Source organism: Triturus cristatus, chromosome 3_2 (genome assembly GCF_964204655.1).
Source record: "Triturus cristatus chromosome 3_2, aTriCri1.1, whole genome shotgun sequence".
Lineage (NCBI taxonomy): Eukaryota > Metazoa > Chordata > Amphibia > Caudata > Salamandridae > Triturus > Triturus cristatus.
The window spans coordinates 78,931,903-78,955,192 of NC_140584.1; the positions used below are offsets into that span (position 1 = coordinate 78,931,903).

Genomic DNA, 23,290 nt, shown 5'->3' on the forward strand with positions numbered 1-23,290 from the left:
CCAACAAGACTGTCACATAAATCCAATCACTTTGAAGGCAGATTCTAAAATTTGACCTGTCTTTGAACACACAGAAAATGTGACAAGAACACAATTTAAAGGCCTGTTTATAGAAAGCGAAGACTAATGGAAGAATATCAGGTGCAATAGTGAACGAGATGTGCTCCACAGGAGCAAAGAAGACTTGCTGGATGACCTAAAACAAATAAAGTCAGCAAATAGAATGCCAGAAAATGTGACTTACAATCCGCAAAGCCAATGGTAAGCAAAGGGCGGAATGCATTCCCAGGGAAGCTTCAGAATGCCCACAAGAAGTATTTTGCTGTCTGGTAGGCTTTGACCGCATGAACACAATGAATGTTATGAACTACTATCCCCAACCCAAGAATGGTGGTTTTGGGGTCACATTTGCACTACAAACAAATCAAGCATGAAGTGCTGTCTTAACCCTGTCGGTATTTGGGTGGTGTCTCACCACTCTTTCCCAACACCTTGATGGGATGGTTGTGCAACACCATTACATAGAGATGTGTGTGACCTCTGCATGTTTTAAAGTCCAGTAAACAGTTTATTGGTATACAAATAATTACAATTACGCACCATTTTCTATAAAATATATATGAGCACATAAAAAAATAGGAACATTTTTTGCAGACCTATATGATGGTTGTAAAGTTCAATTCGTGCTGGATGCACATTTTCCAGCATACATTCAAATATGCTTCACAAGTGCCTGTAACACATTATAACCATAGGTTGTGAGCAATCAGAAGGTGTTTGCCAATTAGGAGGAAGTACATCATCTACACTAAGACAAAAGGACATCATTATTCTTTATTCTTAGCAACCATTCAGTCAACATACATCTCTTTGCACAGAAACTCCACAACTGAAGCACTTCTTTAGCATACTTTTGACAGATATTGCAGACCTCAGCAACAGTCTGTGCTCCAGGTGAGTTGAGAAATGGTGCTTTCTCAGATTGGTACGGAAAGTGCCTAGTAACCGAAAGTGCTTTATTGCTTCCAGTCTGTGGTCACTGCAAGAGCAATAAAGAGTAGGAGTGAGAACCCCACCCCAAAAATCAACTCTATCTTCTACCAGGAATTTTCACGACATCATCAAGTAGTGATTCTTCATGAGTGGTGGTATAATCATCAGTTAAAGATAAACTTCCTTACCCCAACTGTCCAGCTCAAAATAAGACGAGTTAAGACTATTTGGGTGTAAATTATTAATTATCTGAGTATGTTTGAATGGCAGATAAAGAGTTCCTTAATACGGTCTATCGTCACCTGCTCAATAGTATCTAGCGATTCCCATACATTTAACAAGTTAATATCTATCAAGAGATTTTTAATGTGTGATATCCATGTAGGGAGACATTTTATCCATACCTAACATATCCCTCTAGAACCAAAGCCATGTTAACTGTTGGAATAATACCCTGCTCCAGAATGAGTGGCCTTAATTGGGGAATTTTGATGAAGCAATTTGTTGCCTTCTAAATGTCTGCTGCCGTACATATCCTCAGAACTCATGCCTTAATATTACAGTGGGTTCCACCTTTTGAATGTATGCTTTAGCTGCAGCCAGAACATGGTGTTTTCCAAATTTCAACTTAAAGTTTTCTTTTGTGTGATGGCCACCATTGAGGCTCTTTCATCTCTTTACAATCTTGGGTGTCCAGCTTATGCTGCACATCTCACATACCACCAAACATTCAAATTAACGCAATCTCTTATCCTCTTATCCAGATCAAATGTGGTGCTTCACTAATGAGACTTTCTAAAAATTATTAAGCTTGTTTCAATTTTTTTCAATGTCTAAAATATTTTTCAAACTGCTGTAGTAACAACATCAGCTACAAAGGATAGATATGTGTATTTCGTGGATATTCCAAAGTCTTCACTAAGGTATTCAGAACATTGCCTAGATCAATAATGGAGAAGAGGTTAAGAACACTGGATCTGTGATGCACTCCTGCATGGCTCTCCTTTTAAGTGAAATTCTTCTGTGATTTTTCCTTTTTGAACATAAGTGACCCTAGTCTGGGAGAATTATGTAAATGCTCCAGAATTTTAACTAGTGCCTCACTTGTTGTTTCGATTTCAAGGCAAGCCACACTAATGCTCTTACATTTGAGTTTAAAGCAAATAATATTTCAAAGACGGTACTCCCGTGGTACGGCAATTTTATTCAAAAATGCTAATATCACATATGGGATATATGCGATATTAGCATTTTTGAATAAAGTTGCCGTACCACGGGAGTGCTGTCTTTGAAATATTCTTTTGGAGCAGTTGCTTATACCTTGTGCCTACGTGCACCCGCGGCGGTCTAGAAGCACACCGCATACGCCTTCAGAATCATATATATATATATATATTACCTACTGGCGGTCGCCAGTAGGTAGTTATAGTTAGGACCTATTATCCATAGGAAATCCGCAACATTCTATTTGGAATAACTTTGGCCGGTTGACGAATCTTCGTGAAATTTTCTATACTGGTGGGGCGCTCCGGTCCGCTCCTATCCTGAAAGTCTCGGGGTGATTCGTCAAGCGGGGGCTGAGAAAAAAAGGGGGTCCCAAAACGTGTTTTCCCCATGCAATTTTCCATAGGAACCGTTAATCGCAGCTACAGCCCGAACTGCTGAACGGAATTACACCAAATTTGGCAAAAAGGTAGCCCTTGGTTCACACTCGTGCCTTTTGCTTAAATGGTGTAAATCCGTTCAGTAGTTCCTGAGAAAATCAAAAGTAAAATCATAGATATATGGATCCACGCACCCTGCCGAGCACGAGCTGGATGCTAATTGGCTGCCAACACTCCAAACCAGGAAGTGTTGGCAGCCATCTTGTGCCTCGGTACAACCGAGGCACAAGAAAGCACAAAAACAAATGCGTAGAACGCAAAAAGGGGGCAGGGTAGGAACACCCTGACCCCCTAGACCTGCTCAGGGGCTCCCACAAGGACACCCAGGGCCCCCAAAAATTTTTTTTTTTTAAAAATCGGCAAAATCCGCTGGGTGCGCGGATCCTGCCGATGGAAAAAAAAACGAAGCGTGGTCTCCCGCGATTCTTTGTTAATTAGCCCCCCCCAGGGCTTTATCATAATATAGGCGGGGGGCTCATGGCCCCCCTGCAGCCCCGGGGAACATCACCCCCGGGGCTTCTTAAAATTAAGTGGGGGCTCTCAGGCCCCCCCAGGGACCACCACCCCCTGGGGCTTTAAAACATGTATGGTGGGGGGCTCACAGCCCCCCGCGGCTCTGGGGACCGCCAACCCCCGGGGCTTTATTTTTTTTTAAAATACCCTGTGTGGGGGGCTCAAGCCCCACCACACGGCCCGGGGACCGCCACCTCCCCGGGGCACTAAAGATTCAATTTGGGGGGTCCGTGACGGATCCCCCAGCCCCGGGGACCACCACCCCCGGGGCTTTGTAAAATATGGGAGGGGAGCCGCGTGGCCCCCCTCCTGGAGCCATGTCCCCCAGCCTCGGCCCTGGGGACCGCCACCCCCCAGGGCCGGCTCCTGCAGTGTCCCGGGGTGCCCACCCCCAGGACACTGCTCGCGGCTCCCACCCTGTCATTGCAAACTGCTTTGCTATTTGGAAGAGAGAGCAGGAAACCTGCTCTCTCTTCCAAAGAGCAAAGCAGATTGCTTTTCCACAGGGAGAGCAGCATGTTAGCTGCTCGCCCTGTGGAAAAGTAATGCCGGCTCCCGCAGGACGCGGGGAGCCGGCTGGGACAGTGGGGGGATTGGGGACCCCCATGGCCCCCAACCGAGAGGGCCAGCCCCAGGGGATTGGGTCCCCGGGGCTATTAGTGGCCCGGGATGGGGGCCACACGGCCCCCCTCCTCAAATTGAAAAAAATATATATCTTTTTTTTTTAAAACAAAGGCCGGCCACGGGGGATGGGGTCCCCAGGGCCATAAGTGGCCACAGGAGGGGGGCAAGGCAGCCCCCATCCAAAATAATAATAAGTTAAAAGAAGGGCCATGCCCCGGGAGATGGGGTCCCCGGGGCGAATTATGGCCTTGGGAGGGGGGCCACGTGGCCCCCTTCCCAATTTGTACTTTTTTAAATAAAAAAATTGGGGCAGGCCTTGGGGGATGGGGTCCCAAGGGCCAAAAAATTAGAAAAAGAAGGGGGGCTACACATCCCCCTTCTTAAAAAATAAAATGTTTTAAAAAATGGGATCGCGCCAGAGGCCACGCCCCCTCCTTGACTCGATGTCATCAGTGATGTCACTGACCATGACATTAATGGTGTAATATGTGACGTCATCAGCACTGCACTGCAGGGGAGCAAGTTATAGTTAGCTCAACTAACTATAACAGCCGAATTTCTCTGGTTTTGTATGAGTGAAACATCCAACTAACTATATATAAGTTCTAACTATAACGTCCCTGAAACCTATGGTTTTTTCAGTGAATTTCTAAGGTTTTTTAAATGCTAATTTCTAACTATGCCTAAAGAGGTAGGACATGTGAAGAAAGAGAAAGAAAGGCGCAGAAAGAAGCAAGAGAAATGCAGAAAGAGGAAACAGAAGTCCAGAAAGACGAAGAAAGGTGCAGATAGAAGCAAGAGATGTGCCCAAAGAACCAACAGAGGAGCAGAAAGAGGCCTTGTTGCAAAGTCATACCCAAAACTTGTTGCTGACGGGTACTGGTGGTAACTGACTCTGATTAACCAGGCCTAGAGCCAGTGCTATGATAAAAGACACTTATAAAACAGTAAAAACACCTACATACACTAGGGAACACTATGCGTTGGGTTAACCCTGTGATTGGCATGACCTCCTCTGTAAGGCCCCAGTACATAATAGGGCAGGGGGATTAAAACTACCTCTAAATCAGAAGTGCAGAAAGATGCTTCTTTAAGTAGTAGTCACGTTTGCAGAGTGGTGGAGAAAGGGTGCTGGGCCTCCGACCAATGCTCATGAATTCCGCTGCATAGGACTTAGAGGAGGAACCAGGAGGGCTTCTTGGCCCCCAAAGTCCCTCAGGAGTAAATTGGACTTCATCCCCCATCTGGTAGTCTGCCAGGAGGTGTGTTTGCAGAGTGGTGGAGAAAAGGGAGCATATCCTCCGAAGACATCTTAGCAATCCCACTGTGTGAGACTTACTGGAGGTAACAAGTGGGGTAGTTGGCCCCCAAGGACAACCTTGGGGACCAACTACCCCTCCTATTACCTCCAGTCCCACACAGCAGGATTGCTAAGTTCTCAGAGCAGGCCACGCCCCCTTTGCCCACCACTCTGCAAACGGGCTCTTGGATGTGGATTGAAGTCCCTTTCGCTTTTGGGGGTCCTTTAGGGGCCAACTAGCCTACCTCAAACCTCCAGTAAGCCCCACACAGTGGGATTGCTGAGAGGTGGACAAAGGCCATGCCCCCTTTCCCCACCACTCTTCAAGCACGCCCCCCTGGTGTGTTCTAAGTTGGGGAATTAAGTCCCCTTGAATATTGAGGGCCCCTGGGGGCCAACTAGCCCACCAGGTACCTCTAGTAAGCACCACACACCTGGATTGCTGAGAGTGGTCGGAGGCCATGCCCCCTTTTTCCACCACTCTGCAAACGCTGCTCCTGGCGCACTGCTGGTCGGTGGATGAAGTCCACTTGTGAAATTATATTTGCGAGGAGGGGGGCCGCATGGCCCCCCTCCCATGTGCCATTTCTGGCCCCGGGGACCCCATACCCTGGGGCTTGGCCCCATTTTTTACATCTTTTTATTTAGCGGGAGGGGGGCCATGTGGCCCCACTCCCGGGCCGCTTCTGTCCCTGGTGACCCCATTCCCCGGGGCCTGGCCTCGCTGTTGGGGACCGTGGGGCGAGCACCAATGCCCCGTGGTCCCAGCCGGTCCCCCGCCTCCTGCAGGAGCCGGCATTGCTTTTGCACAACAGGAGCTGCTGACATGCAGCTCCGCTTGAGCAAAAGCAATTCTGCTTTGGTTTTTGGAAGCGAGAGCAGGTTTCCTGCTCTCGCTTCCAATAACCAAAGCAGTGTTTGCTATGACAGGGCGGGAGCTGTGCTCTCGCCCTGTCATACCAAACAGCAATTTCCCAGGGATGGGCATCCCGGGATATTGCTGGAGCCGGCCCTGGTGGGTGGCAGTCTCCAGGGCCATCAAGGCCTCCAGGAGGGGGGCTGCAATGCCCCCCTCCCTTCATTTGCATAGGAGGTGGCGGACCGCATATTAGCATACTCAATGCCCCAGGGAGGTGGTGGTCCCCGGAACGGTGTAGGGAGGGGCACGAGCCCTCCCCACACTTTTTAATACTATTTAGGCCCTAGGGAGGTGGCGGTCCCCAGGGCTTGAGGGGGCTGCGAGGCCCCCCCAACATAATTAACAATTCCATGTGGAGGTGGCGGTCCCCGGGCCTGTGGGGGGGCGCCACGTGCCCCGCACATAAATATTAAAGCCCCGGGGAGGTGGCGGTAACTGGGTCTGTGGGGGGCTGCATAAGTGTTTAGCCGTGCAACAGTTGCATAACTAAATACTTATAAGGTCCCAAAAGTGAGACCTATTGGCTATGCCAAGCGGACGTGCGGCCGGAAAAGTGAAAGTAATCGCGGTCAAGCGCGGCGCACGCGCCCGCGCACATGCACTGTAGCTCTAGGCTGGCCTGGTAGCACTTTTTGGAGCACTCTCAATAAGCCTCGCCAGACCAGCGCATGCGCTGGGTCAGGCGAGACCTAAAACGTGACAGCACCACCATTTTGATAATGGCCACTCGCCCGCCTATGAGAGAGACAACTTTATTCATTTGTCCACCTCTACTGAAGGCCCATAGTTACGCTGGAGAACCTGATTCTTATTCCTGTGCAGTTGGATACCCAAATATGTGGCACCGTCGGTGGCCGATCCAAAAGGGTACTCAATCGATAGTGATTGGACAGCATCCGTGAGTGAGAAACGTTCTGATTCAGTCCAGTTAATGTGGAGCACTGAGAGACGGCCGAATCTGTTTATCTCCTGCATGAGCAGTGGTAAATTGTCCCTGGGGTGTCGAATGAACAACAAGATATAGTGATAATTACAATGGGCCATGTGTAATTTGAAACCCTCGATGAACATGCCTATCCTGCAGTGCCCTTACCAGCAGATCGATTACAATAATAAAAAGGAGAGGGGAGAGTGGGCAACCCTGTCTGGCGCCACAAAGCACAGAGATTGTGTCTGTGAGCGCGCCGTTTATCCTGAGACGAGCTGTAGGTTTGGCGTATAAGAGCATGATCAATACGAGAAATGGGGGGGGATTACAAGTTTCGCGAGGATTCTTAAGAAAAGCCATTAAAGCAAGTTGAATGCCTTTTTGTCATCTAATAGGGCCAATGTGGCTGGTGTATCTAGGGCAACCTTATTGAGTATTGCAAATAATGTCCGGCGATTGAGGGAAGTCGAGCGGTGTGGGACAAAGCCAGACTTGGCTGGCGAAACGATCTGTTCCATAAGGCAAGTCTAGTGGCCAAAACTTTGCCTGAGATCTTATTATTGAGATTTAGCAGGGATAATGGGCAATAGGATGAGCATCTACCAGGGTCTTTGCGCGGTTTCAGCAGTATCGTAAGGACTGCCTCATGGAGTGTGGGTGTTAACTCGCCAGCAGTTAAGGACTCATTATAAAGGGTAACGAGTTGCGGGGAAAGTTGTTGCTTAAAAACTTTATAAAAGGCTCCGGTTAGCCCGTCTATGTCTGGTGCCTTGGAATCATCCAGAGCTGTTATGACTTGTATCACCTCTTCCAATGTTTGGGGTTCACTGAGAAACTCCTGTTGGCCGTTCGACCGCCACACGATGGCTATATCTTTGAGATAGGAGGGGATCTCTGAATGAGTATATGTGGCATTGGAGGTGTACAAATCCTGATATTACTTTTGAAACTTTTGTAGGATATTATCACTGCCTGTAATGGTGACTCCTGAATCTGAGCATAGCCAGGCTATATAGTTTTGCTGTCTGTTCTGGTGCAGTAGGCGCGTCAGGGTGCGACCTGTTCGCTCCCTATCTCCATAACATTGTGCTCTGGCATGTTTGCTCATGTATTATATCTCCCTCACGAAATTCCGCCAGGAGGGCAGTCTGCTGATGTAGCTGATTTGTGCCCTCATCTTCAATTGCCCAATCGAGATTGTTTAATACATTTTCAGTTCGTTGTTGTTGAGTGTGAATGTGACGGAGTATGCCCGCATACTTGGAAATGCATACTCCATAGATATGGGCCTCAAAGGCTTCCCACGGAGTGGCCTGAGTAGACACCGTACCTGTGTCTAATTCGACATATTCTGTAATGGAAGTCAGTAATTAGTTGCGGAATACAGGATGTAGTGGGGCTTCTCCTCAGAATCTCCAGCTATGGGCCGCTGGGCAGCAATACGGAATTGTCAATTGGAGTAAGACTGGGCTGTAATCGGACAGCGTTCTGGAAAAGACTGTAATGTCACTGAGCCACTGATGGACAGTTGTCGAGAGGAACCATTAGTCCAGTCTGGTCCAGATAGCGTGGGGCGAGGAGTGGAACGTGATGCCCAGAGTGTTTGGGTGCCGAGTACGCCACACATCCAGTGCGGAATATAAATCAGTGATTTGTCGGAATACTTCCCGGGCGCAAGGTTTGCCCATGGGTTGTGGGCTGGTTGTGTCTGTCTGTAGAAAGTTTGGCATGTTCAGGTCACCCCCTAGTATCAAGTGGTTGATCTACAGGCTATCAAGGCGGGTATATAGCTCCTGAAAAAAATACACGATCATCAATATTGGGAGCATATATATTAACTATTAGCATCTCCTTATCTGCTAGTGTACCCCGTATGTACTTTTATGAATCAGTATACAAGTGCCACAGGAATATGATTTATAACAGGAAAAGTATCTATGAGTTCCCCACTGTTTAGAAAAGTAAGGATCAGTGCATGGGGACAGGTGGTTCTCCTGTAGAAGGGCAATTTTAACATTGTGCCCACTTAAGTATGAGAGCACTTGTTTCCCTTTCCATGGATTGTTAATGCCTTGAATATTCCATGATATGAGGGATAGTTCTATTTTCCTGGTCATGTTCTGTGTAATTTGTGTCTGGGGATGTAGTTGTGTGAATACGATGTGGTAGCGTGTAATCAGAGACATATGCAATAGTGCAAGACAACTTAAAACTATTAAACTGATAACAAAAATGAACAGTTCCCTGCAGGCCCACCCACCCTACCACATCAGATTAAACATCATCCAGCAATTCCCATATGATCGAAGAAAATAAAATGAAATATAAGAAAATATTCAAAGAATAGAACAGTTGCCGTTTGCCATGGGGGAGCATCGGTACCTCAGCAACAGCAGTCCGCTTGTAGTCGGATAAATGATACAGTATGTGAACAACCACTTGTTTGAGATGTGTCATGTGAGCCAGTCTGTGGGTCTTTGGTGCTGTCTCTATGTGGCAGGGCTCTCAATTATACCGGAACAAAAAAGTCTGCAAACTCCATGAGGTCTCAACCTTGGTGTCTTGTGTTGCTGGGGGTGATTGGTTCAAGTGTTTCGGCCCCGGGTGCGTGGGTGAGGATGGACCATGTGGGGAGATCCGGCATGGATTGTCCTGCAGAAGGCAACAACGTCTGCCGGGGTGTCCAGGATTTTGGGGCACCCTTGATATGCCACTCGCAGGCACACCGGGTATGGCATGGCATATTTAATGCACATTTTGCGGAGTGTGTTTTTGATGTCGCTGAATTTCCATCTGGCTTCTTGGACCATGGGTGTGAAGTCAGGAAATACCAAAATATTGGCGCCCTGGTGTTTTAGGGGGCCCTTCTCTCGTGCCAGTCTGAGCGCGTTGTCTCTGTCCCTATAGTTGAGGAGGCGAGCTATGATATACTGGGGTGATGCGCCCTCCGGGGGTTGTGGGTCCAGTGCCCACTCAAGGGTTGAGTGGTCGAATAGGTCGATTAAGAGTTGCTCAACAAAGACCTCTGCACGTCTCATGTTCGTCCATGTACGTCCTTTTCAATATAATTTGAGAAATGTGTTGAAAGTAGTGAAAAAAGCATAGTTTTTTCTCCATTTCATAAGATCTTCTTGGGGTCAGTGAAACACCAAAGTCCACAACTCAGGAGGAGGTCAGGTTTGTTTGGCACAGAAGTATTGAAATAGTTTACCAGTGCTCACTCCAAACCTATATATGACCTGTCAGCACAAGTATTTGTGTGGCTGACCCCATTTTTTAAAACCTTCTCAGTGTGTTGCGCCCCTAGCCCTACTACTAATTGCATTGAAGGGTTTTTGAGTCAGATTTTTTCGTTAACTCAAAATCCCACGCTTGACTCCGGTCTTACAATATGAAATGAAATGGTCAAACTGACTGTGAAATGTGGTTGGTATCTTCATTCAACGATTTAACCTAACCTCTCTGAATATTTGAGCATTCCGACATGGGTGCTCTCAACACTTTAGCAAACATTAAGATAATAGAAATGCCTGGGTATGATTTGATATGATTGCGCAGATTCTGAGAAGTGTGTGGGAAGTTTATAGCTCATTAAGTTTTTTTTAAATTTATATGAGACTTTTATGTAAATGTTGGGACTAAGAACTGCTACACCAAGCAACATGTCAAAATGTCATCTCATTTGCTTTCCACTTGGAGCAGGCAGACACAAAACAACATGGCAATTACATCCCCTGCAAATGCAAAGAGAGTAACATTAAAAGCACTTAGCCTCCGCACCTAACAAAGCAATTGCCAGCATTTCTCAGTAACCATAGTATTTGGCTGTGAAGGAAAATCTTTGCATCAGTGTGTGTTGAACCATTTTATAACAGGAGCTTATAATACAGCAGCCACATACAGCTACCTTTCTCTTCACACTGCCACGGCTACTTAGTCGCACTCACCAGTACTTCATTTGTAAAGACATGAGTTGCTGCCATACACCAAGTCTGGCTGGTTTAGATTCCACTGCATGACTCTTTTCATCACCACCCTACACTTCCACTCTATGCATCTAATTTTTGCAGGTTCTTTCTCAGGTCTTCTTTTTCCCTTAGTCGCTGTTTTCTCTCACTTCCTTCTCCCGTCACCTTTTTCTGCCTTTTCCTCCATCCTAGTATAGCCCAAAGTCTGATGATGAAAGGTAAGTACTGGTCCCCAACGCTGAGTACCAGTGCTCCCCACTTGGAAAAACAGGCACAAATTAAGCTCTAGTTATGACACAAATATGGGGAGCCTTCACTGCTTCTGATGTTTGCAGGGCACAAGTCCTAAAGAAAGAAGTGGGGGGACTAACCTAGTTAGGCAGTATGCAAGTGAAATCACGGCACGCAACATCATGGCGCATGATACAGCGCACAACATCACAGCGCATGACATCACACATGGCATCACAGGAATTGACATCATAGAAAGTGGCATCACAAGCCACGACTTTACAGGAAGTGGCATCACAAGAAGTGACATCAGAATTAAAGTCCTCACATATATGTTTAGCAGGTCTATCATGTGTACGTTTAGAGCATTGCGAGGATAAAAGCACAGTGAGCTATGGAAGATGATATGTGACTTCTACACCTTGCAATCCCCCAGTTTTATGTAACAAATCATGTACATTCATTTACAAACATATAATTTATTGTACATATAAATTGCACGTGTTGATGTAAAGCGCTCTAATACCCTGCATTGGAATGAGTAGGGCTATACAAGAAAAAATTGAGATAATTAAATTTTTTCAACACCTCCTCAGGGGAAGTAAGCTCTATATAACTGCAATTTGCCCTGTGTAGATACTGGGAAAGACCAACACATCTGATATTCTTACAGTGTATGCATATCTCCTAAACAGGGACTGAACAAAGTGAAAAGCTGGCTCTCTTAAGCATGTGTGAAGTTCTAACAAGGTTTGAGCCTTTGTTTCTCCTACACTTCATTTGCTCCCACCCAAGAGAATCGAACAAAAGGAGACATGATGACCCCTCAAATTCGGCCTTTGTTATGGGCCCAGCAGGAGTCTGAAACAAGAAAGCCCCGTCCCTGCCTGCACTTTGTTGCTTGTTGCAGATGGAAGGCAGAGAACGTGCAGGCGCTGCTGAAAGTGTCCCGGTGTTTGGAAATTACACCGGGACAAGTTCAGCACATTATTCAGTGAGGCCCAAATTATTGGCAGGGTGGACGGCACTCATCCTGTGAAAAAAGTTGGTGGAAGCCGTTCACCCGTGTGTACCCCCGACTCGTGCCCTGGATGTTTGACGCTATACGAGTTAAAACTTTCCACCACCAGCTATTTCTTTTATTTGACTTTTCCCTCTGGGCATGGCTCAGCTCCTCCTCCCACCCTCTCCCCATTTTAAATTGTTGTTCAACAACTGAACTGCATGCTTGGGTTTTGTTAGTTTCGTGCCAGCAGATAAAAACCGTTTTAATTTAACAGTAAAGAACACTGGTAGTAAACCTGAACATTCAAATTTTCTATTATTCATTTCGAAGTATTCACTTATTTGAATGCATCAATATAATTTGCCTTATTTTTGGAAATACATCATTTGAATTTATTGTCCTATTTCCAATTGTATTTATTGGTAATTTAAGGTTTCTGCAAGATGTTAATGAAGAGTAAAACATAGAATGCACAAAGAGGTATGAGCAGTGCTTGAAATGGAAAAATAAAAGTGCAGGTACTCTGTAGCAAAGTACCTGCTTGTTTCTGAGAAGTGCCGGTACTCTCCAATTAAAGGCATTGCATTTCTCTTGAGAAGTGCCGGTACTCTCCTCCTCAAAATATAAAAGTACCGGTTCTCTGTACCGGAGAGTACAGGCCCATTTAAAGCATTGGGTATGAGAGGTATATTGAAACCTTTATGAGAAAACACAACGGTGAAGAAACCTAGTAATTATGTTTTTAGGTCACACTGACAAAAATAGAAACAACATTGAAAATAAATGTGTTCTTTCGTCATATAGAAAAATAACTTTGTGAACTAAACATAAAGAAACTGATAGTTATCAGCATAGGTTTGGTGTAGGGTGTAGGGTCATGGTTAGTATTAGATTTAGGTAAATTGTAAGATTCAGAGATAGGTTAGTGGTAGGATGGAGCTAAGGCTACAAATGATGAACATGTGATTCTTAAGGTGTTTTGTGAGTATGCATTACATCGAATAATGTGTTTACAGTAGATATATAGTATGACTATGAGATTTATTGTGTCATTAGAAAACTGAATGATGAAAAAGAAAAGAACTAGGACTAGGGTTCGTTGTAGAGATACAGTAAGTGCAAGTGGCTAAATGCATGTTCTTTAGAAAATAATGTATTATAACATTTATATTATTGAAGTTAATTTCTTGGTAATTGAAATGTTCATTTTTAAGGCTACTTCATAGGGGGTTATTCTTAATGGTATGGAGTCATAAATATTTTCTTCTTCCATCGCAGATATAGCATAAACATCTAACTAATAAGGCAAATGGAATATCGTACTAACATTCCCACATCCAAAATTAATGATAACGCACTACTACTCCTTTCTTTGCAGTATCCAATGTAGTCGGAAGCGTCTTTTCCAGATGAATCAGGAATTCCAATGAACCTATAATAGGTGGTTAAGACCAGCAAAAGACAACCTGATTTGTAAAGGTTCTGCAGTAAACTGGGTATATGACACAGGTAGGAAAACAGTCAACAAGGGTTGCAAGCAACAGCCCAATGCGAACAGTTACTATCCTCGATTTTCCTAGACAATGCCCATGATATGTACATATAGAACTGTTGGCACGTGAGTTCAACACAAAGCATCCACTTGCCAAATCTTCCACTGTGAATAGCAATGTGACTCTTTTGAGTTTAATGCAGAATGTCACCTTAACCTCATCGCTGCTAATGACGGAGTGGTTCCATCATGCGCGTCGGTCGCGCTGTGCGCATGACGGAACCACTCTGTCATGGCCCCGCCCGCTCAATGGAACCTTCAGCACAATGCGGTAATCCAGAGTTTTTAGACCGTTTCTTATCTTAGGGTCATTCTTATTATTTTAGATTGATAAGTGAGTGAAACCCCTGAAAATTATTATTATTATTTCAGAATTTATATTGCGCGGGGCGTCCCAGCGCAGACAAGTACTGATAACTAGATGCCGTACTAAAGGAGAACATTATGAAGGGAAAAATGTCCAACCTACCAGTTTTAGTAGCAGCCAGAGCAGCAAAATCAGCAGCAAATTTCTTCAAAACGTCAGCACACTCTTCATTTACGAAAAGGCCAATGAAGTTCGAGGATATGTAAAGTTCCAAAGGCAGAGGCAATGGGAATTTGGATTTCCATTGGCTGACAGTTGTTTGCAAAGCTTCACAGAGGGCATCAACTTTACTATCTTCACACTGCCAAGAAAACAAAACGCTGTTAAAACAGTATGCTTTCTATGTATACTTAGGCCAAGCATATTTATCTTAGAAAATAATGCACCTTATTAATATTGAAATACCATATTAGCAATCATGATAATGGAATAATATATGTCTCATCCGAAACATTGTAAGGATTTTGCTAGTTACCGGAACGTTCCATGTCCATGTAGAGGAATTATGATGAAGGCAAAGTTTCTTTCCAAAATCACAGAAGTCTGTAGCAACTTTTAATATTCTTGTTCTTTACGGTAGAGGGCATTTTATTCCTTATTACACCTGGACACACAGTCACCCTTCACTCGTCCTCCACTCAAAACTTTACTTTTACGCTCCTTCTTATTAATTATATACTATGGTTGCGGATATATAGAAATAAAGTGGAATCTGCACTGTGAAAAACACTTGAAAAGAGCCTGTTTTAAGCAATTTAACTAAGGTCATTTTCAAACGCAACTCCATTTAACAACTTTGGTTAATGTGCAGACAGAGGCCTGCTTTCTTGTAATGAACTCCAGAAATGAAATGAATAGACATATCATCTTGAAGATAATGATACCGTTACATAGGAAACAGCAGGAAGAAAGAGGTAAAAGGGTACTTATCCCTTTCAATGTTTAAACAGTAGTTGTAATTCTTCCCACAGACCTGTCTGTCGCAGTGTCTGTACATCGTTGCCTCTCACAGAATGCAGCACATCATAACTTGACTTTAATATGTCAACACGGTAAAATGGTTATTGTAAAATAGATGTTGCAGCTGTGTAGTGATGTCTCGACTAGAATGTAATAAGAAAATTAAAGCAATGCATTTAAACAGTTATAGGTTTTCATGGACAACGGGTAAGATAAAGTACAGTCAACTATACATTAAGAGGAAAAGTGTAAGTTCTGTGTCCACATATTGGCTCATGGCTGAATGTTGAGCGTTTTATGGTCACAGAACTCCTTTTAATTTACAGATCCTTTCATTTTAATTCGATATAGTAATTGGCTTTTTTCAACTACTCGCAGGTGTCTCAGATTACTTGGTTAGGCACTGGCCAGCTCAGCGCTATCAAGACGGTCAAGAGGGAAAAATATGCACGTAAGCCTGGAAGGGCGGGAAAAGCTGGTTTACAGACAGTGCTTCATTTGAGCCGGTGGTTTCCGGTGCTCAGCACCAGCACTTAATTGTCAACACCAGGACTCGTGACAGCCAGCCACATGGTGACGCTGTTTTCCAATTTCGTGATGAGCACAACAACAGTTTTTTTAAATAAATTCTATATACATTAAAATGACTATTATCTGCCACCCAAAGGTAGAAAAATAGCTTGGGTGGCAGGTATTACTAATTTTAATGTATAGAAAATCTGGATTGTCAGTAGTAGCGCACTGGGCGAAGCATGTTGCTGTGGCCTCCTCACAAGGGCCCTGGTACTTATTTATTTACAAATTAAATACTACTTAAAGGCCATGCCTACTCTCAGCTTCCTTCGCTGCTAATGACTAGCACTCGCCTCCCATAGATGAAGTCACAGAGGGAGGAAAAGCAGAGGCCTTATCTAGAAGTATGAATATATTTTGGTGCTGTGCTGTCAATACTTGCTCTAATACATTATTACAAATGATTAGTGATGAAATGTTCTAATTACAGGAGTGTTCTGATTTCAGAAAGCACTACTAAAAAGTAAACAAAGTACAATGTTTTTTGGGGATTTAACAGAGTCACAATAATACTAATTATAAAACTATTGTTATTATGATTATTATTAATATTATTGTTATTATTCATATTACTGCAATACCACTATTGAAACTTCTCAGGAAGGGACAAGTACAGCACACTTCTATATGAACATTTGAAGTTAATGTTTTCCATGCTGTACATGTATTTTCAGTTATGTAATTAATAGATGTCTAGTTCCATTCAAAATTGTAAAGGACATTGATTTAGCAATTCCAGATTTATAAGCTGATGTTGACTGTGGCTGCACTTACCCTGCAGCTACTTGAAAGTATGAGAACCTTACCAGCTAATAAAGTGTCAGTCCTTGTGCGCTCATTTAAAAGAAATCTGTTGCAAAGAATTCTCAGTTGCAAAAGAAACGTCTCTAGAACAACAGGTTGCCATAGTAATGTTTATAACAATCCATGTAGCATTTCTAAGTGTTAATCAAGAGGAAATTTGGAGATAATGTGAACAAACAATCACAAAACAAAAGCAAACGGAATTACTTCCAAACGGGGCATTGGCTTGTTGGGAATAATGTGGAAGACAATGTAGAGACAGTGGAGCTGTAAACACTAGCATTGCCTACTGCCATCAAAATTCAAATTTCCCGATCTACAGTTACTTTTTTTCGCTTTCAGGAGCATGACGAAGCAGAGATTGCAGGTGTGAGATGGTGAGCAAGACTTACGTCATGCTACAACTCCATCTGTCACTGTCAGGCAATGACAGCATAGATGCCATTTAGGGGTTGCATTTGCGACCCCTGTATTGCCCTTTGCTACCCCTAAGCACTGCCTTTGCAAACCCTCGCCTCAGAATGTTTCAAATTTAGTGCCAGGAACCAGGGCCAGACTGGCCGTAGCAGATATCGGGTGTTTCCACGGGAGGCTGGATTCTTGCAGCAGTGGGGGCCGGTTTTGCAGCAGTGCTGCAACACCGGCCCCCAGTACCAGAAGCAGCAACGCTTCACACTTGCACTCCACCCTCCCCGGGTTCCCCCTGCTGGGCTGGTCTTACAAACTAGCCAGGGCTGGTTTGAGTTCCCTGATCAGTCCTGCCAGGAAACACAGGGGCAGCTGGGACTCCACTCTCTTTATTTTCTGACAATGTTTAATTACACTTATAGCAAATAAATAAAATATACTAAGGTAAGTAAAAAATGCTTGTAATTGTATGCTGTGTGCGTGCTTGTGGGTGAGTGTGTTTATGTGTGAGAGAGTGTATAAGTGTGAATCTGTGAGTATGTGTAAGAATGTGTGTGTGAGTGAAAGTGGCAGTCAAAGGGCTTGTGATGTCACTTCTGCTACCCCAGCCATTTTGGGCAATTGACATCCATGCATGACAGTGGAAGAAGGGGGAAGGGGAAGCCAGCAATACTCCCTTCAAATGAAAAACATATAAAAATAAGTACTCTGACTTTGACTTACTTCGAACGTAGCTGTCAGTTTAATAGGGCTGCACAATCCCCACCCTAGAGAATATACCTGGGGCTGAGAATACACAAAAACATTTGAGACCTGCGGATCTATATTAGGACATAGTCCAGTGCTTTGGGTTTAGCTGGATTGGCATTGGATGCAGTCCCGGTCAAACATCAGGCTCTGCAACCAACCTACATGCTTATGCTGTCTATAACCATATACAGGGTTGTATTGGGATCAACACTTGGCCCGGGCAAACTAAAATAAATTGGGCCACATTTGAAGATTCCACCTTTCCGTAAAACACCACTTCATTGTTTGAAATTTTATATGAAGAAGGAGGGTGTTCTCTAAAAGAGGCATGTTTTCTTAACTTCAGGAGATAAAAATCATTCAAATATAGCCAGCACGCTTTATGCATGGATTAGTTCACGCTGGTGAACTACACCTGACTATAATTGAAGCTGCTTACGTTCAGGCCCCCTGCTTAATCTGCATACATTAAAGAGCCAGCCCAGGGAGAGACCGGAAATGACACCTCCACCCCCCCCTCCTGCCCCCTTCCCATGTTGGTAAAAGGAAGGTATCAGAGGCCTTTCTGCCTCCAAAAAGAGCGCTTAGGGCAACACTGAGCCGCAGACTGCATCTGAACAGCACAGACAAAGACAAAAAAGTGGCCCACAGATGCAACTCAGATACCGGCTCATTGCCGGAGTGCCCGCCTTACCAGTCCAACCCTGCCCATATAAGTTATGGCCACAGGGTATGCAACCTATCCCCAGTGCTCATAAACAAACAAAGGATATATGCAGTACATTATAGAAACACCAGAGCTGTATGCTAAAAACTTATTTAATCAACTTTGATAAAATTAAGAAACCAGTTACTTCCCTGTAAGAATGGTTTTGCAACTTGAAGCGCATCCAGATTCACACAATGTGCATTATTGTGCTATCTAGTGGGTGGATTTGGAAGTATTTATTTACAAACTTTTTCATTTTGGGGATACATATATATATATATTCACTGAAAAAACCATAGGTTTCAGGGGCGTTATGGTTAGCTGGACTTTTCACTCGTACAAAACCATTGAAATTCCCCCGTTATAGTTAGTTCAGCTAACTATAACTCGCGCGCCCGCAATGCACTGCTGATGACGTCACATATTACATCACTGATGACATCTCAAATGACATCACTGATGACATCATCCTTGTCTAGTTGGACACTAGGGACCCTCAGGATTCAAGGGGACTTAATCTCCCAACTTAAAACGGCCACAGGGCGTGTTTACACAGTGGGGAAGGGAGGGGACGGGGACTGAGGTGACGTGTGCAAACACGCCCTGTGGTGCATTTTAAGAGGTAGTTTTAATCCCCTGCCCTATTATATACTAGGGGCTTACAGAGGAGGTCATGCTAATCACAGGGGGACCCCAACGCATAGTGTTCCCTAGTGTATGTAGGTGTTTTCACTGTATTCTGAGTGTCTTTTAACATAGCACTGGCTCTAGGACTGGTTAGTCAGACTCAGTTATCACCAGTATCCGTCTGAAAAAGTTGAGGGTACAGGATGATTTTGCAACAAAGCTTCTTTCTGCTCTTCTGTTTGTTCTTTCTGCACGTTATCCTTCTTCCTGCACTTTTCTTCGTCTTTGAGGACTTCTGTTGCTTCTTTCTGCATTTCTTTTTTTTCTTTCTGTGCGTTTTTTCTTCTTTCTTCACATGTCCTATCTCTGTAGACATAGTTATAAATTAGCATTTAAAAAACCTTTGAAATTCACTGAAAAAACCATAGGTTTCAGGCATGTTATAGTTAGGAATTAGCATTTAAAAAACCTTAAAAAATCACTGAAAAAACCATAGGTTTCAGGGGCGTTATAGTTAGCTGGACTTTTCACTCGTACAAAACCATTGAAATTCCCCCGTTATAGTTAGTTCAGCTAACTATAACTCGCACGCCCGCAATGTACTGCTGATGATGTCACATATTACATCACTCATGCCATGGCCAGTGACATCACTCATGACATCACTGATGTGGTCTTCTGTGCTGCCATGGCCCCTCCCACCTGTCATTTGAGTTGTCATCAGTGATGTCATCAGTGATGTCACTGACCATGTCATGAGTGATGTAATATGTGACGTCATTAGCAGTGCATTGCGGGGGCGCGAGTTATAGTTAGCTCAACTAACAATAACAGGGGAATTTCTCGGGTTTTGTACGAGGGAAATGTCCAGCTAACTATAACGCCCCTGAAACCTATGGTTTTTTTAATGAATTTCTAAGGTTATTTTAAATGCCAATTCCTAACTATAACACCCCTGAAACCTTTGGTTTTTTCAGTGAATTTCAAAGGTTTTTTAAATGCTAATTTCTATCTATAACTTATCTCTAAAGATATCATGTTTAATGATTTTCATTGGATTTCTATATTTTTCAAATTCAGTGTGTCAATTTCATTAATTATGTTTTTTTGAAATTCTTTTTTATCACCATTTTTAATTTTTTTATAATTATTTAAAAAATTAAAAAATATTATTTGTTTTTATTGGGTTTTTCAAACATATTTTTTATATTTTTAAAAATATTTCTTGACCTATATGTTCAAAACTTTATATTATATATATTTTTTCCATGTTTTTGGATCCGCGAACCCTATGCACACCGTTCTCGATCCCTACGCGTTAGCATCCGTGCATGGTATGCGTTGAGTATGTGTTTAGTGCGCGATCGCAATGCGACAGGTACGCGACTCCCAGCCTACACGCGACACGTTCGATGTACGTAACGCGACGTTTACGTCCTTCCGCGCTGCGTCATCTGCGTCTATGACGCGGTAGGTGCACGGATCCCGCGAATTATTTAACATTTAAAAAAACATATATATATATGTATTTCATGTGAATATTAATTGAAGACAAACTCTAAACTAGTCTTAAAACTAATATATTTTTACATCTAATCCTATAATTTTTTTTTATTCAATTTCGCGGATGCGCGCTGGGTGCGTGCTGCGTATTCGCAGGGTGCGCGGATCCCATGTGACCTGCAAAAAAAGAGATTTGATTGGTTCATTACACTTCGTCTTCTAACTATTGAAAGACCCCAACCAATTCAATCATTCTTCTTTGACCTTCTTTGGAGGAGCATCTCTTTGCAGAGAAGAAGATTTTTTTAGACTAAGTTTACACTTAGCTCTAACTTTTTTCAACTAAAAATGGCTTCAGGGCAGCAGGCATCACCTCCATCTCCTCATACATCTGAGAATGAATTTTTGGAGGAGGCACCACGCAAAGAACGTTGTTCTTCAGTGGTGTGGAAATGTTTTACTTTTCCCGAGGGGCAGAATAAAATCAATGCCACCTTGGTCACATGCAAGATTTGCAAAAGAGTGCTGTCGCGAGGGGATCCTAACAAGAAATACTCGTGTGGCACGGCTAGTATGATGAAGCACCTAAGGACCCTTCATCCAAACAATCTTGCACGAGAAGAGTGCAAACGGATGAGAAACACTCCTGCTCCTGCGCCTTCCACCTCATCGCAGCCGAGCACTTCGAGTGCATCCATCAGCCCAAAATTTGGACATCCGTCCTCAATTTCAATTTTTAAAAGTGCTCTGCACTAAGTGCAATGTGACTTTGTGCTACGGTGAGCAGTCGATCGATCTGATCTGCCGCCGGCAAGAAAGTCACATTTGCTAGGTTTCTTTTTTTTCTATTATTGTTCCCTGAAGTTCATTGTTTGGTTCCTCCTGTTTTGTTTTTTGTTTTTTTTTGCAGAAAAACCACAAAAATTTAAAAATTGTTCAGAAAACCCCCCAAAAAATAAAAAACAAAAAAGAAGAAAAAGAAAAGTTCTTGTAAGAACTAACTTTCCTGGTTTAAAAAAAGAGCTACATTTCTTTGTTAGAGTGTGAAAGTTTAGATGAATGTATGTGTAGTATGTAATTGACTGAATGAATGCATTAGTAGCGTATGGTGAATGTATAAGTGCAGAACTATGACGAAGTGCTGCAGCATCACACAGTAACCTCTTTAACTGCAGTGTGCTGTAGTACTTCCGAAGCACAGGAATGCAACATATGTACATAAATATGTTGCAAATCAATGCTTCTCTCTGCACGGTTGCTTAAACTGCAGCCATGTGGTGACACAGGCACCCTTGCACCATAGTGCAAGGATATCTGTGTCATGTGCTGTTTGTTTTTGTGCAGGAAGACACACCTTCCTGCACAAAAACAATCAGTAAAGGCATTTTTCTCTTTCAATGTATGCTGAGCATTGTAGCATGCACTGAAGATATACAAATGTGGAGAAATGAAATCAATTCTCCTTGTTGTGCTTTCCTATACCAATTTTAGAATGGTGCAGCATTCACACACATATCGAGATTTATGATTTCTGATAAATCTAGACATGTGTCTTGTTCTATGAGTATTCAGTGCAATCATGCACAACAACACTTATAGAACACCCTTTCAACGCAAACTGGTGTGCATAATGAGGTTGTATTTACATGGAGTATAAAAAGTGCACAGAGTGCCTTTTCCTCTCTTTGTAAATATGAAAGAGTTTCTTGCGCAATAACTATGTTACAAAAAGTGACATATTTCCGGTTTTAAAATTCCTTGCGAATGATAGAAGGTAAGCACAGAGTTTTGTCTGCAAAGATGTTCAAAGAAGAATGATTGAAATGATTGTGGTCCTTCAATAGGTACAATGGGAAATATTATGAACCCCTCAAATCACTTTTTTTGCAGGTCACATGATATCTGATTATGGTCAGATTTCAAAACTACATAGGTATAAACAGAGTGTTTTTAGAAACGTGTTTCAACTTTGTAGCTTCTTGCAGACCTCCTCATTCTGCATATTGAGACTTAGTTAAACTTACCTTCACAGTAATAGGAATAAAAAATGGTATACATTTTTTTCAGATTTCCATTGCAATCTAAATTCATATAAATTGCTTATTTTAAAATTTGGATCTGTGAAAGAAAAGGAAAAAAAAAATATAACATGTAATAATACATTTTTTACAACACAGCATAATTTCCACAAAGTAATTTGTTTGCCTTTTTTGCTGTTCTCAGAATATATTGAATTTCACTAAAAATAGTGATTTCAATCGTACTCATCACTTAACAGCGGTCAGAAAGATTGTTAAAAAAAAACCAACATGCTATTCTCAGCAAAATACCACAAGATACAAATCACAGATACATAAAATGCTTACGGCTAACAAAATGTTATAAGTTTAACTTACAAAAACTGTAAATGTTGCCGCTTTAAAATATTCACCGAATCTGAGGATACATTTTTGGAGAAGGCACCACGTCCACAATGTTTTTCTTCAGTGGTGTGGAAATTTTTTACTTTTCCCGAGGGGCAAACAAAGACCAATGCCACCTTGGTCACGTGCAAGATTTGCAAAATAATTCTGTTGCGAGGGGATCCTAACAAGAAATACTCGTACTGCACGGCAAGTATGATGAAACACCTAAGGACCCTTCATCCAAACAATCTTGCACGAGAAGAGTTCAAACGGATGAGAAACACTCCTGCTCCTGCGCCTTTCTGAGTTTCTTTTCTTTTTCTTTTTTTCTCAGGCATGATTTCTCTATTTTTACGTTGAAAAACAGTATCTGTAAAAAAGAATCACAAATAAATGTATATTAATAACTTTCAAATTTATACTATTTCATTACTGTACAAACACATTTTATATAAAAACTGACTAAGAAACTATAGCCCTGAACCA

General features: G+C 43.0%; 1 protein-coding gene across 1 annotated transcript in view; it reads right to left on the minus strand.

Annotated features, from left to right (window-relative positions):
* UBASH3B (ubiquitin associated and SH3 domain containing B) overlaps window positions 1-23,290 on the minus strand; it is a 648,856-nt gene that overhangs the window by 338,227 nt on the left and 287,339 nt on the right. The window contains exon 4 of the mRNA XM_085647271.1: window positions 14,168-14,366. Coding sequence (XP_085503397.1) covers window positions 14,168-14,366 — 199 coding nt within the window. The remainder of the gene's footprint in view (window positions 1-14,167; window positions 14,367-23,290) is intronic.